The sequence below is a fragment of the Podarcis pityusensis genome (assembly GCF_964106645.2).
Source record: "Podarcis pityusensis genome assembly, chromosome: 10".
NCBI lineage: Eukaryota > Metazoa > Chordata > Lepidosauria > Squamata > Lacertidae > Podarcis > Podarcis pityusensis.
Genome location: NC_138035.1, coordinates 12,721,014 through 12,733,932, shown reverse-complemented (window position 1 = coordinate 12,733,932; position 12,919 = coordinate 12,721,014). Strand labels below are relative to the sequence as shown.

General features: G+C 46.3%; 2 protein-coding genes across 7 annotated transcripts in view; one reads left to right on the top strand and one right to left on the bottom strand.

The window, feature by feature from the left end:
* DNAI7 (dynein axonemal intermediate chain 7) overlaps positions 1 to 12,919 on the bottom strand; it is an 89,261-nt gene that overhangs the window by 31,933 nt on the left and 44,409 nt on the right. For 2 of the 5 annotated variants that reach the window (XM_081022811.1, XM_081022814.1), the window contains exons 1-4: positions 3,517 to 3,628; positions 2,858 to 2,875; positions 626 to 710; positions 5 to 96 (exon numbers count right to left, since the gene is read on the bottom strand). In XM_081022811.1, the coding sequence (XP_080878937.1) occupies positions 5 to 96; positions 626 to 710; positions 2,858 to 2,875; positions 3,517 to 3,519 (198 nt within the window). In that variant the 5' untranslated portion in view covers positions 3,520 to 3,628. Of the gene's footprint in view, positions 1 to 4; positions 97 to 625; positions 711 to 2,853; positions 2,876 to 3,516; positions 3,629 to 12,919 lie in introns of those variants that run through there. The other 3 variants (XM_081022813.1, XM_081022812.1, XM_081022819.1) reach the window with 3 other exon arrangements.
* Positions 6,157 to 11,602, top strand: ETFRF1 (electron transfer flavoprotein regulatory factor 1). Of its 2 annotated transcripts, none has more exons than XM_081023360.1 (3): positions 6,157 to 6,298; positions 11,099 to 11,183; positions 11,292 to 11,602. In XM_081023360.1, the coding sequence occupies exons 2-3, from the start codon at positions 11,139 to 11,141 to the stop codon at positions 11,505 to 11,507; spliced, it is 261 nt and encodes an 86-aa protein (XP_080879486.1). In that variant the 5' UTR covers positions 6,157 to 6,298; positions 11,099 to 11,138; the 3' UTR covers positions 11,508 to 11,602. The 2 variants fall into 2 exon arrangements, with proteins under 2 accessions (XP_080879486.1, XP_080879487.1); XM_081023361.1 differs by having other exon boundaries at positions 6,237 to 6,307.

Sequence of the window (12,919 nt, the reverse complement as noted above, 5' to 3'; positions counted from 1 at the left end):
TAACCTTGGCCTCCAGTCGTTCCGTCTTCTCTCGTTCAATCCTTTCCTTTTCGAGTCGCGCAGCTTCCTCTAGCTCGGCACGGACTCGGGCCTGCTCTGAAGAAAAGGGGGGAAAACAGAGATTGTCAACAGTGAGACAGAAAGGAGTTTAATAATGCGAGCAAACTGTTGCAAACACCGACTGTGTCAGCACATGAAGAGTTAGCACAAGGCACCGGCTGCAGGATGAGAAAGGCAATGAAGCCAAATATCCAGAAGCAAGAGGAGAAGAAGAAGAAGAAGAAGAAGAAGAAGAAGAAGAAGAAGAAGAGTTTGGACTTGATATCCCGCCTTTCACTACCCTAAGGAGTCTCAAAGCGGCTAACAATCTCCTTTCCCTTCCTCCCCCACAACAAGCACTCTGTGAGGTGAGTGAGGCTGAGAGACTTCAGAGAAGTGTGACCAGCCCAAGGTCACCCAGCAGCTGCATGTGGGGGAGCGGAGACGCGAACCCGGTTCCCCAGATTACGAGACTACCGCTCTTAACCACTACACCACACTGGCTCTCAGAAGGATAATGGAGCTTCCTGCCTTCTTACTCCACCAATTTAACAAGGGAACATGGTGCGAAATACGCCCTACCTACCTTCCTCCAGAAGTCTTCTCTCCTCTTCTTCTCTTAGCAGTCTCATCTTTTCAGCTTTGCTAAGCTTCTTTTTACCACCAGCTGACTGTATTTAAAAAAGGGGGGGAACCATATATTACTATTTCTCAGTGCTTTTTTTCTGGGGGGATGAAGGGGGATGCATACCCCTAAACATTTTGTGAATCTTTGTACTTTTGTCCATTTACTGTATTTATTTTCCCTGATTTGAACTATAAAATGGTGATTTTCTAGAGTCAAAAGGACAGCACCCCTAAACATTTTTTTAGGAATAAAAGGACAGAGAGAGAGACAGAGAGAGTGTGTGTGTCAGTAGCACAATTGGGGCTCAACTACTTTATTCCCAATGTTGGGGTAAGGATATTTATTTGTGGAATACAGTTTATCTATATTGCAATATTGCAAACAGTTTTGCCTAACAATTTAACTTGAAAGGTACTTCTACGGTTACCAGGAGCACTGTTTGAAAACCATCCATTTAGCAAACTTCACTGAACAAAACAGGAGGAATTTAGAAGGAAAAGGAGGCAGTGGTTTTCCCTGTCCATTACTGAAACACACATCTCTAGATACAGAGTTGGTTTGTATGTGGCACAGAGCCAAAATAAGGCTTTAGTGCGGACAAACGAGGCTGTGGACAAAGGGAGAAAACTGCTGCTTTGCTGCTGCTCTAGTTCCTAGTGCTGCTGTTCTGCTGTTTAGGAAGCTACGGTTTGCCAATAGTATACCATCCAAACCAAGGCTTGTGGTTTATCGCATTCCAGACAAGCCATGAGCTGTATCCAAGGTTTATTCTATGGTTTACAGCAGGGGTCAGCAAACTTTTTCAGCAGGGGGCCAGTCCACAGTCCCTCAGCTGGACTATTTTTTTTTTATGTGGGGGGGGGGGGGATGAATGAATTCCTATGCCCCACAAATAACCCAGAGATGCATTTTAAATAAAAGGACACATTCTACTCATGTAAAAACATGCTGATTCCTGGACCGTCCGCGGGCTGGATTTAGAAGGCATTTGGGCTGGATCCAGCCCCCGGTCCTTATGCCTTTGCCTAACCATGGTTTACAGGTTTGCCTGGTTTACAGGTTTGCCTACCATATGTCAGGAGTGCTCTGATGGTGTTTCCTGCTTGGCAGGGGGTTGGACTCGATGGCCCTTGTGGTCTCTTCCAACTCTATGATTCTATGATTCTATACCCATGGTTTACAGGTTTGCCTGGAGGAGTGAAGCCAAACCAGGGCTTAGCTCACAGCAGTGCAGGAGGAAGAAGACTGGAAGCAAGACAATGGAACAATCTCCATTACAAACATAGCAGTTGACACATATAGATATAGATATAGATATAGATATAGATATAGATATAGAATGTCAGGATGAATTCCAGTGAAACAATGTGGAGTGTCTAAGACCCAGAGCTTCTGCATATCTCTCCTAGCTAGGAGCGGCGGGTGGTTTGGATGGAGGACCTAACATTAGCAGTTTGGATGAAAAGCAAAGACTGTATTGCATTGGGAGCTATAGCTCAGTCAGTAGAGCATGAGACTCTTAATCTCAGGGTCATGGGTCCGAGCCCCACATTGGGCAAAAGATTGCAGGGGTTTGGACAAGATGACTCTTGTGGTCCCATCCAACTGTACAAGTCTGTGCTTCTGTGATTCTAGGCCAAGTATTTAGGGACAGGGTGACCAGTTAAGGTAGTTGGCAATGAACCTTTAAAAAAAATGCTAATTATAACCAAGGGAGGGAGAACATCCCATAAGTCCCAGCCAGCATGGCCAACTATCATGTAAAGCCAGCCTCCCTCAACCTGATACCTTCCAGATGTTTTGGACTCTAATTCCCATCAGCCCCAGCCAGTGCAGCCACTCTTCAGGGATGATGGGAATTGTAGTTCAACAACACTTGGAGGGCACCAGCTTGGGAAAAGCTGATATAAATAATTGCCACCTTATAAATAATAACCACAACCTTTAACCAAACAGTTCTTGAACTGAAATATATTATTCACTAACAATATATATCTTATTGATTCTGCCAAGTGACCGTACAAGCAGCGTTTAATATAATTTCTTGCAGAAAAGCAGGATACAAACTTGAAATAATATTAAGCATACAATATCAATACTTGGCATCTGGGCTGTTGTAACTATATGCAGTTGTGTCAATAATACGCAGCTGATCTACTAGACTACCTACCTAACTAGCAACCTACCTACCTTTTTCTTTTTTGGACCCTAAACGTTGCAAGGCAAAAGAAGAGAGAAAGTCAGAAGAAAGCAGGTATCATAAACAAATAGTCAAAAACGGAAATATATATACATATATACTGTGGGGGGTGGCAGCTAGGGTTGCCCTATGTCTGGAATTTCCTGGACATAGCCGGGATTTGGCTGCTGGAAACAGTGTCTGGTTGGAAATCGCTGAAATGTCTGGGGAAATGGACATTTGTCAGCCCATGTCGGAAGGCGAATTTCCTTAAAAATTGCTCAAAAAGCTCAACAACTTTTGTGTCCAGATTTTCACAACCCTAGCAGTAGCAGCAGGGGTGCCCCAGGTTTAAACGAATTACATTTTTGCTATTTCTGAAGAATTTAAAGCATGCATAATTATGTGCTTTGCAGAAAATAAAACATACTGAAGCCAATTGTCAAAAGGAATCTTTAAAGCATTTTGCAAAGGGCAGATGAGGAGGAGATGGAAATTGCACTAAGGTTTCCACATATTTATTTGACTCGCACCTAATTTGGGTATGCAGATTTATGCTAATGACACAACCCACTCCTCCCCCCCCCCAATTTTGATGTGGGTGCAAGCGGGGTGGAAATGGGTCCTTGCAAACCAATGGGGCTGCCTCTGCCCCCCTTCCCCCTCTCACCATCTCGCCTCCTCCCTCTGCTGGCCCAGAACGGGTGGCTGGAAAGTTGTTTACAGCCCCGCCCCTCTGTTTCCAAAGCAACGAGCCCCGCCCACGAGCCCTTGGCTCCGCCCTCCGCTTGCAGCCTATTGAAATCTCTCCAGGGAGGAAATTCTTCCAAAGGGCTAAGGCGCAAAACTGTCACACACTTCCGGTTCGAAAGTGCGGCACGTGCATAAAGAAACCCGCTCCCCAAAAAAGGGCAACCAATCCTCATAAATACCATAGAATGGTTGGACTACAACTCCCATCACCCACAGCTAGCAAGGCCAGAGCTCAGGGACGATGGGAGTTGTAGTCCAACAACATCTGGGGACAATAGAGGGCGTCCTCTAAATGGAATCCGGAAGTTTGGCTCCCACTCTACCTCTTGAACTTTTCTTGCTATCGCTATGATTTAAGCCGCTTGCTCTGAGTCTAAGCAGCAAAAGCTCTTTTGTCTACAGTTCAGATTTCGGGGTTGTTTTTGAAGGCTTTACTAACTCTCTCCTGAGAGGGACAGTTGCCAATAAAGACACAATGCAGAAGATCAGAACTCGCCCTCGCAGCCCCGTTGCAATAGTTTTGCAGCACCCAAAGCGTGCATATTGGGAAGTAAGTCCCGCTGAAATCAGCGGGGCTTACTTCTGAGTAAACATGCACTCTGCCACAAAGCACTCAGAAGGCTGAGTAGATGCTGTCTGCAAGTCTTTTTTTAAAAAAGAAAACCCCATACATGTTTATTTATTGCAGTTTTAGCTCACCTTTCCTCCAAGGAGCTCAAGGTGGTGAGCATACTTCTTCAACCCATTTTATTATAATTGTTGTATAGTCGTTTAGTCGTGTCCGACTCTTTGTGACCCCATGGACCAGAGCACGCCAGGCACTCCTGTCTTCCACTGCCTCCCGCAGTTTGGTCAAACTCATGCTGGTAGCTTCGAGAACACTGTCCAACCACCTCGTCCTCTGTCGTCCCCTTCTCCTTGTGCCCTCCATCTTTCCCAACATCAAATAATAATTTATTATTTATACCCCACCCATCTTGCTGGGTTTCCCCAGCCACTCTGGGCGGCTTCCAACAGAATATTAAAATACAATAATCTATTAAACATTAAAAGCTTCCCTAAACAGGGCTGCCTTCAGATGTCTTCTAAAAGTCCGGTAGTTGTTTTTCTCTTTGACATCTGGTGGGAGGACGTTCCACAGGGCAGGTGCCACTACATATCTGTCAACCTTCCCTTTTTTTGTGGGACATTCCCTTATTCCAGCGCCGTTTCCCACTGCTTCCCGCTGCTATCCCAGATTGTTAAATATCCCGAAGACTGTCCTCGGGACAGATGAGGCTGCTGATCCCTTATTTTCAAATCTGAAAGTTGACAGCTATGTGCCACTACCGAGAAGGCCCTCTGCCTGGTTCCCTGTAACTTGGCTTCTCGCAGTGAGGGAACTGCCAGAAGACCCTCAGAGCTGGACCTCAGTGTCCGGGCTGAACGATGGGGGGTGGAGACACTCCTTCAGGTATACTGGACCGAGGCTGTTTTATTCTCATAACAACCATGTTAAATAGGTTAGGCTGAGAGTCAGGTGAGTATGGCAAGCTGTTCCCAGTGTGGTCCGGCTGGTGCCACCAAGAACAGCCATTATTATTATTATTATTTTATTTGTACTCCACTTATCTGACTGGGTTCCCACATTGGAGGGGGTTGGACTAGATGGCCCCTGGAGGTCCCTCCCAATAATTCTATTATTCTATTTTACGTTTTTAAATCTTTGTAAGTTGCGTACGACTTTTTTCTTTTTTAACATATCAGGCAAATGGTTGAATGGTTTCTTTAAATTAAGATTCATTGTTTCACAAGATGTGTATCTCTTTAAAGGCCAGAGTAAATATCATGACCTAGTTTTACAACAGTGAAGCAGCAACAGGTCCTGTTGAGTTGTGTTAATTCAAGCTGTGTCAGCAATTGGGTATAGTATATAAACAGTAGCATGTACCTCTCTCAGTACCCTGGTGAATGGGTCATACTTATAGAGACAATGTAATTTAATGTAAGAGGAGTTTTTGTTTTTGTAATTAAAGCCAAGCAAAAGTTATTTTTGCGTTTCTTCATTGTTTCGTGAATGTGTGGTCTCCCCAGCACGCTTTCCGCAGCGCAATTAATCTGCTAAATACGCATCACCTCCCAAGAATTCTATTATTCTATTTTATGTTTTTAAATCTTTGTAAATTGCGTAGGACTTTTTTTTTTTTTTTTACATATCAGGCGACTAATGATAATATTCATATATGATATTAAGAAATACTACCCACTGCGGGGGGGCAAACATTTGGATATTTGATACACATTTGTTTTGTAATTCATTTTTTCCCCATTATAAAACAGCAAAGTTGAAAATGCTGGTTAAGGAATTTAATAATTCTCAAAGCTGGAGTGCCCCCCCCCCTCAGTGTATGAGAAAGGAGGCATGGCTATAAGAAGTTGGAGTCCCATGTTAGAACATTTAAACACACTGAACTGAGTGGAACCTGCTTCCGTGGGGAGAATAGAAGTGACACTGCAGAAATCAGCCTGTGCTACTCTACACCTTTCATATCTCTACGCTGCCCAGCACCTTGCCGGCAATCCCGCGCAGCCGCACTAGGAGGCTCCGAGCCAACAACCGACTCCGTCGCCTCTTGAAACTCCCGCGCAGGCGCAGTAGTCGTTTGCTACGCCCCGCCTCTCCAGCAGCTGGGCAGGCTAGCAAGCCATGGGCTGCGAAGGTAAATACAGTATGTACATAATTATCTCCCCACCCAAAGCTTCTGTATTGGGAGGGAGTCGGGATTTGGGCTGCCTGCTTTGTAAAAGTTGTGAGGAGAGAAGAAAGTGGGGAAGTTTCTACCTTGACCAAGTGCAAAAAAAGAGGTTCCTGTACCTTTAAGAGTTTTTAAGACTGAAATGAGGCTGTATTTTAATGTTTCAATGTTATATTTTACTCTTGTTTTTTAAGCTGTATTTCAATCAATTTTATATTTGGTGTTAGTCGCCCTGAGCCCGGTCTTGGCTGGGAAGGGCAGGGTATAAATAAAATTTTATTATTATTATTATTATTATTATTATTATTATTAGGGTGGGAGGTGGACTGCTTGTCTTGCAAGAATGAGAAAAGCTTCGCTTGCAAAAATTCTCCCCCTTTAACTCTATTTTGTACCTTTAAGATATATATTTGGGGGCGGGGAGTAGCTTGCCTTGCAACAATGAGGAAAGCTGGCCTTGCAAAAATTATCCCCTTTTAACCCTCTTTTTGACTGTTCCTGCCCCATAGGGTTGCAAACTTGAGGGACTGCTCTCCATGAAACTGCTCCTTTCACAGAAACCACAAGCAGGTGGCTGTTTGCTTTCTTTCCCCCCAGGCCAAGTTATCTCGAAGCAGTATAGGATTTTATTTTTATTTTCATCCAGGCCCATTTGATCCTCCTAACAACCCTTCGAGGTAGGTGGGTGGAACTGGCAGCTGGCCCAAGGTCACCCAGAGTGCTTCACGGCAGAGCAGAGAAGCGAAGCTGGTTCTTCCGGGACTTAGTTCAACACCCTGAACATTGCACAATAGTTATTAGTTCCCATGCCAGGAAAAAACCTTCAGGCATTGACTTCTGCAGATCAAAACTCTTGGAGAAAGGCAGATCTGCGGATTTATACTGTGTTGTCCCCACCCAGAACCAACCAGTTGGAAACTCTGTGTATTCATATTGCATGACAATTTGGTGTTTTTGCTTCAGATGTGCTACAGGCAGTGCTTTTTTTCTTCTTCTAAAAACGTGTTTAGGGGTACTCTCATTTTCCTACTCATATTGAAATACTGCCCCTCAGTGAGGTCAAACTTAGATTCACAAAATGTTTAGGGGTGTGCGTACCCCTGCGTCCTCCCAGGAAAAAAAGCACTGGCTACAGGTGTTCCTTAATATATCACGTTGTTGATAATAATATATCCCGCAATACAGAACACTCTGCTCTACTACTTAAAAGAAAAGAAAAAGTGGTCCAATTAAACAAAATAAATCCTAACGTTACCAAAATAAAAAATGCAGTTTTAATCATTTAAATTGCAGGTTTACATACCCTTTTCTTACTGATTTAACTGCTCCAGAATAACTTCCACTCTATTGTTCTCTAGTACTAAAATAGACAAGAACTATTTGCTCTGGAAAGGTTCTGGGGTGGGGTGGAAGGTGACCTTCATCTTTAGATAGTTTATTTCAAGCTCTGTTCTAGTTAGGAGCTCAGGAGAAAGAACCATTCAACCAACATTTGACAATTCTGTAAATATAACACCAGTTAAAACAGCAAAATGCAGTATAAAGCTACTCAGAGAGTGCCTCACCTTAGTCGTAAAAAGCAAGAACGGGTTTGTTCCTTAAGTTGTTTTGCAATGCTTCAGTGAAATGATCCATTTTAGGGCTTGGCTGCGTCTCTGGGTATGGGGACTGAGCTAGGCTGCCACCAGCTGTTTTAGGTTAAGTGGGAGCAGATTGTTAACTCCATGGAGCCCAATGGGAATTATGACGAAATAGACATTTATAGGATTGTAAGTGAGTGGACTGTGAAGCCCCTGCTTTTCAATTAGTGCATTAGGTGTCATCAGATAATAAATATGCAGGTAGAAAAATGGGGTGTATAAGGTGTTAGGGGAGAGGGTAGTACCTCGGTTGGAGGGGCACATCATGCTCCTTCTGGGTTAGTTTATCCACCTTTGGTCCCCACCCTGCACTCAGCTCTCACCTGTGGCTCCGAGAAGTTGTGATCATTTGACAGCGGCCACAGCCTGGGAACAGCTTCGACTGGCCTGCTAAACCAGACGAGAGGAGCTGAGGGGTCTCAAACCCTCTGTGAATTAGGAACTTCCCCTGCATGCGAAGACAGGCTCTGGCGGATTGAGTGAACGAGACCAATAGTGGGTCCAATGGTCCAGAAAGCAGTTCTGCCAGTGCTGGAGAGGGGAGTAAGGGGCAGATGGGGCTCGTGTACCTGGGAAGGTAGCCCATCTAGTTGAAGGGAAACTGATCCTAGACCTCCACTGCCTTGTGGGATATCTTCAGGACAGAAGAAGACTAAGGAGTAAACCCTACACAAATCCGGAGCAGGGTCCCTAAGACAGTTGGGTGGCGCTTTGTATGCCTCCTTCCGGCAACTCCTGCAGCCAAGCTGGTGCCAAATAATAATAATAATAATAATAATAATAATTTATTTGTACCCCGCCCATCTGGCTGGGTTTCTCCAGCCACTCTGGGAAGCTTCCAACAAAGATTAAAAATACATTAAAATGTCACACATTAAAAACTTCCCTGAACAGGGCTGCTTTCAGATGTCTTCTAAATGTCAGATAGTTGTTTATCTCTTTGACATCTGATGGGAGGGCGTTCCACAGGGCGGGTGCCACTACCAGGAATGCCCTCTGCCTGGTTCCCTGTAGCTTTGCTTCTTGCAGTGAGGGAACCGCCAGAAGGCCCTCGTCGCTGGACCTCAGCGTCTGGGCAGAATGATGGGGGTGGAGACGCTCCTTCAGGTATACTGGGCCGAGGCTGTTTAGGGATTTAAAAGTCAACACCAACACTTTGAATTGTGCTCGGAAACGTACTGGGAGCCAATGTAGGTCTTTCAGGACCGGTGTTATGTGGTCTCGGCGGCCGCCTCCAGTCACCAGTCTAGCTGCCGCATTCTGGATTAGTTGTAGTTTCCGGGTCACCTTCAAAGGTAGCCCCACGTAGAGCGCATTGCAGTAGTCTAAGCGGGAGATAACCAGAGCATTCACCACTCTTGAGAGACAGTCTGTGGGCAGGTAGGGTCTCAGCCTGCATACCAGGTGGAGCTGGTAAACAGCTGCCCTGCACACAGAATTGACCTGCGCCTCCATGGACAGCTGTGAGTCCAAAGTGACTCCCAGGCTGCGCACCTTGTCCTTCAGGGGCACAGTTGCCCCATTCAGCTCTGCTTTCCTCTAGACCACATCAGGGAGTCCGAGAAGGGGGTCTTGTTGTCTGGGCATTCCAGGACCTCCACACACACTGCCCAGGCTTGCCCCCCAAAAAGGTCACTTAGGTGCTGTTAATGCAGCGTTTGACTTCACCCCCAGAGGCAACACTTCATTGTCTCTCCAGACAGACGGATGCCAACCAACCGCAAAGCAGGGCCCATCCTTCAAAACAGGGATGGAGATTCTCTGCAGCTGCCCAAATGTTTGTTGTTTAGTTGTTTAGTCGTGTCCGACTCTTCGTGACCCCATGGACCAGAGCATGCCAGGCACTCCTGTCTTCCACTGCCTCCCGCAGTTTGGTCAAACTCATGCTGGTAGCTTCGAAAACACTGTCCAACCATCTCGTCCTCTGTCGTCCCCTTCTCCTTGTGCCCTCCATCTTTCCCAACATCAGGGTCTTTTCCAGGGAGTCTTCTCTTGAGGTGGCCAAAGTAAATCCCATCAGTACCACCCAGCACAACCAATGGTCAGGGATGTTGGCAGTTGTAATCCACAGCTGCAGGATCCACATACCTGCTTCAAAACGTGAGAACAGGATGCCCGACTAGACTGGCCTTTGGTCCGATCCATCTTACATCAATATGTTAACTGTTTCAGAGTATTTAGATATTTCCATATATCTAAATTAATAGTTCTTATTAGCCTGAGTTGTTGTTGTTGTTTAGTCGTGTCCGACTCTTCGTGACCCCATGGACCAGAGCACACCAGGCACTCCTGTCTTCCACTGCCTCCCGCAGTTTGGTCAAACTCATGCTGGTAGCTTCGAGAACACTGTCCAGCCATCTCATCCTCTGTCATCCCCTTCTCTTTGTGCCCTCCATCTTTCCCAACATCAGGGTCTTTTCCAGGGAATCTTCTCTTCTCGTGAGGTGGCCAAAGTATTGGAGCCTCCAATACTGTTTCAGAGTATTAATGGTGGTTGCATTAGGTTGCACAATATATTTTGCAAGCGCAAGGAAGACACCCATTGCATCTGGCTGCTGCGCTGTTACTAGGGGCTTGCGGAAGTGGAAGGGCCGTGGAGTGAGTGGGTTTCTGCAGTTGGCTAGGTAAAGGGACCCCTGACCGTTAGGTCCAGTCGTGGCCGACTCTGGGGTTGCAGCGCTCATCTTGCTTTATTGGCCGAGGGAGCCAGTGTACAGCTTCCGGGTCATGTGGTCAGCATGACTAAGCTGCTCCTGGCGAACCAGAGCAGTGCACGGAAACGCCGTTTACCTTCCCGCCAGAGCGGTACCTATTTATCTACTTGCACTTGGACGTGCTTTCAAACTGCTAGGTGGGCAGGAGCAGGGACCGAGCAACGGGAGCTCCCCCCTTCACGGGGATTCGAACCGCCGACCTTCTGATTGGCAAGTCCTAGGCTCTGTGGTTTAACCCACAGCGCCACCCGCATCCCTCTGCAGTTGGCTAGATGGCCCTTAAAACTGAAGGAAATCAATCAAATCCTCAAGGAGTCGTGTCAAGCAGTTTGCCAGCATCCAAAGCACCAGTAACTGTTCCTAAGTCAGACTTCATTATTGCAGCTAATCTCCGAATGATTGTTCTTCAGGTAGATACCAGCGCGCATGAGTTAAGTGCGTGAACTGAACATGACCAATCCGCTAAGATACGAAGTGCTGAACCTTTACAAAAATGTAAGTCCTGAGGGAGTGGAAGCCAGATGCAAACAAAACGCTTTGCCCGTGTTCTGCGCCCCAAGTGACTCTCAACTTTTTTGTTTTCTTGCATTGTGTGCTTTGAAGCTGCTGTACCTCGGAAAGGAATACCCTAAAGGGGCAGACTACTTTCGGACCCGGCTGAAGGCGGCGTTCTTGAAAAACAAGGACGTGAAGGAGCCCGAGAAAATCAAAGAACTCCTTGCCCGAGGGGAGTTTGTCATGAAAGAGCTGGAGGCGTTATACTTCCTCAGGAAATACCGAGCCCTGAAACAGCGTTACTACGAAGAGGATGGCAAATGATGCGCATTGCGGTTCGAAACGCATGCCCAGGCCATAGGTTAAAGGGGGGGGGGGAGCGATCTACAATTAAAAAAGAGTATAGATTGCCTATTGAACTAAGGTAATGTGTTTTTTTTGTTTTAAGTTGAAGTTCAGCAATGCTTGCTGTGGTTCTTTTTTCGCAGCCGGCTGTGGGGGAGGAACGCAAATCCACATTTGCGGCCGCCGAGACCACATAACACCGGTCTTGAAAGACCTACATTGGCTCCCAGTATGTTTCCGAGCACAATTCAAAGTGTTGGTGTTGACCTTTAAAGCCCTAAACGGCCTCGGCCCGGTATACGTGAAGGAACATCTCCACCCCATCGTTCAGCCCGGACCCTGAGGTCCAATGCCGAGGGCCTTCTGGCAGTTCTCTTGCTGCGAGAAGCCAAGTTACAGGGAACCAGGCAGAGGGCCTTCTCGGTAGTGGCACCTGCCCTGTGGAACTCCCTCCCACCAGATGTCAAAAAGAAAAATAACTACCAGACTTTTAGAAGACATCTGAAGGCAGCCCTGTTTAGGGAAGCTTTTAATGTTTAATATGTTATTGTATTTTAGTGTTTTATTGGAAGCCGCCCAGAGTGGCTGGGGAAACCCAGCCAGATGGGCGGGGTATAAATAATAAATTATTATTTTCGGGGAAGTCTTCGCAAATGCAACCCCCAGCTCCACACAGATGTTTCTGCTGTGTGTTCAGATGTCAGGGGGCAAGCAAGGGGCACCAGAGGCATGTCATGGTTTAAGCCTTTTTCCTTTATGCATTTAAAAAGGGAGGTGGGGAGACTATTCCCCTGTGCTAGTGACATTCATTTCACCTGGAATAGCAGAGTTAGTAGAGCACGAGACTCTTAATCTCAGGGCCGTGGGCTCGAACCCAACATTGGGCAAAAGATTCCTGAATTTCAGGGGGTTGGACTAGATGACCCTCAAGGTCCCTTCCAACGCTACAGTTCTACGATTCTAATTTCTACAACCACTGCTCTTGCAGTTGGATGTTCAGGTGGACATACAGCTATAATGAGGGACCCTTCCGCCTTTCCTCTCCCCCCAAAGAACTGAAAAGGTCTGCTACCATCTTGGGAAGGTGGGCAAGAATGAGAGATTAACCTGTTCAGTGGGGAGAGCAGGAGTGGCTGGGATTTAGTTACCCAACACAGTCTATTGCACGCCTACTCAGAAGCCGGTACAGTTGAAATCAGGTATGCATAAGGAGCTTGGGAAGAGGGTGGGAACAGGTACGGCTGGCTGTGTGTTATGTTAAAAAGAATCCCGTATCCTGGGCGAAGCAAAGCTGGGTTTTACACCTAGTCTTATTTGCCTGTGTTTTCAACTTTTAAGCTCACAAAGAGGAAGTACGGCCTTTTAAATGCCAAAGGTGCAGAACCTACACC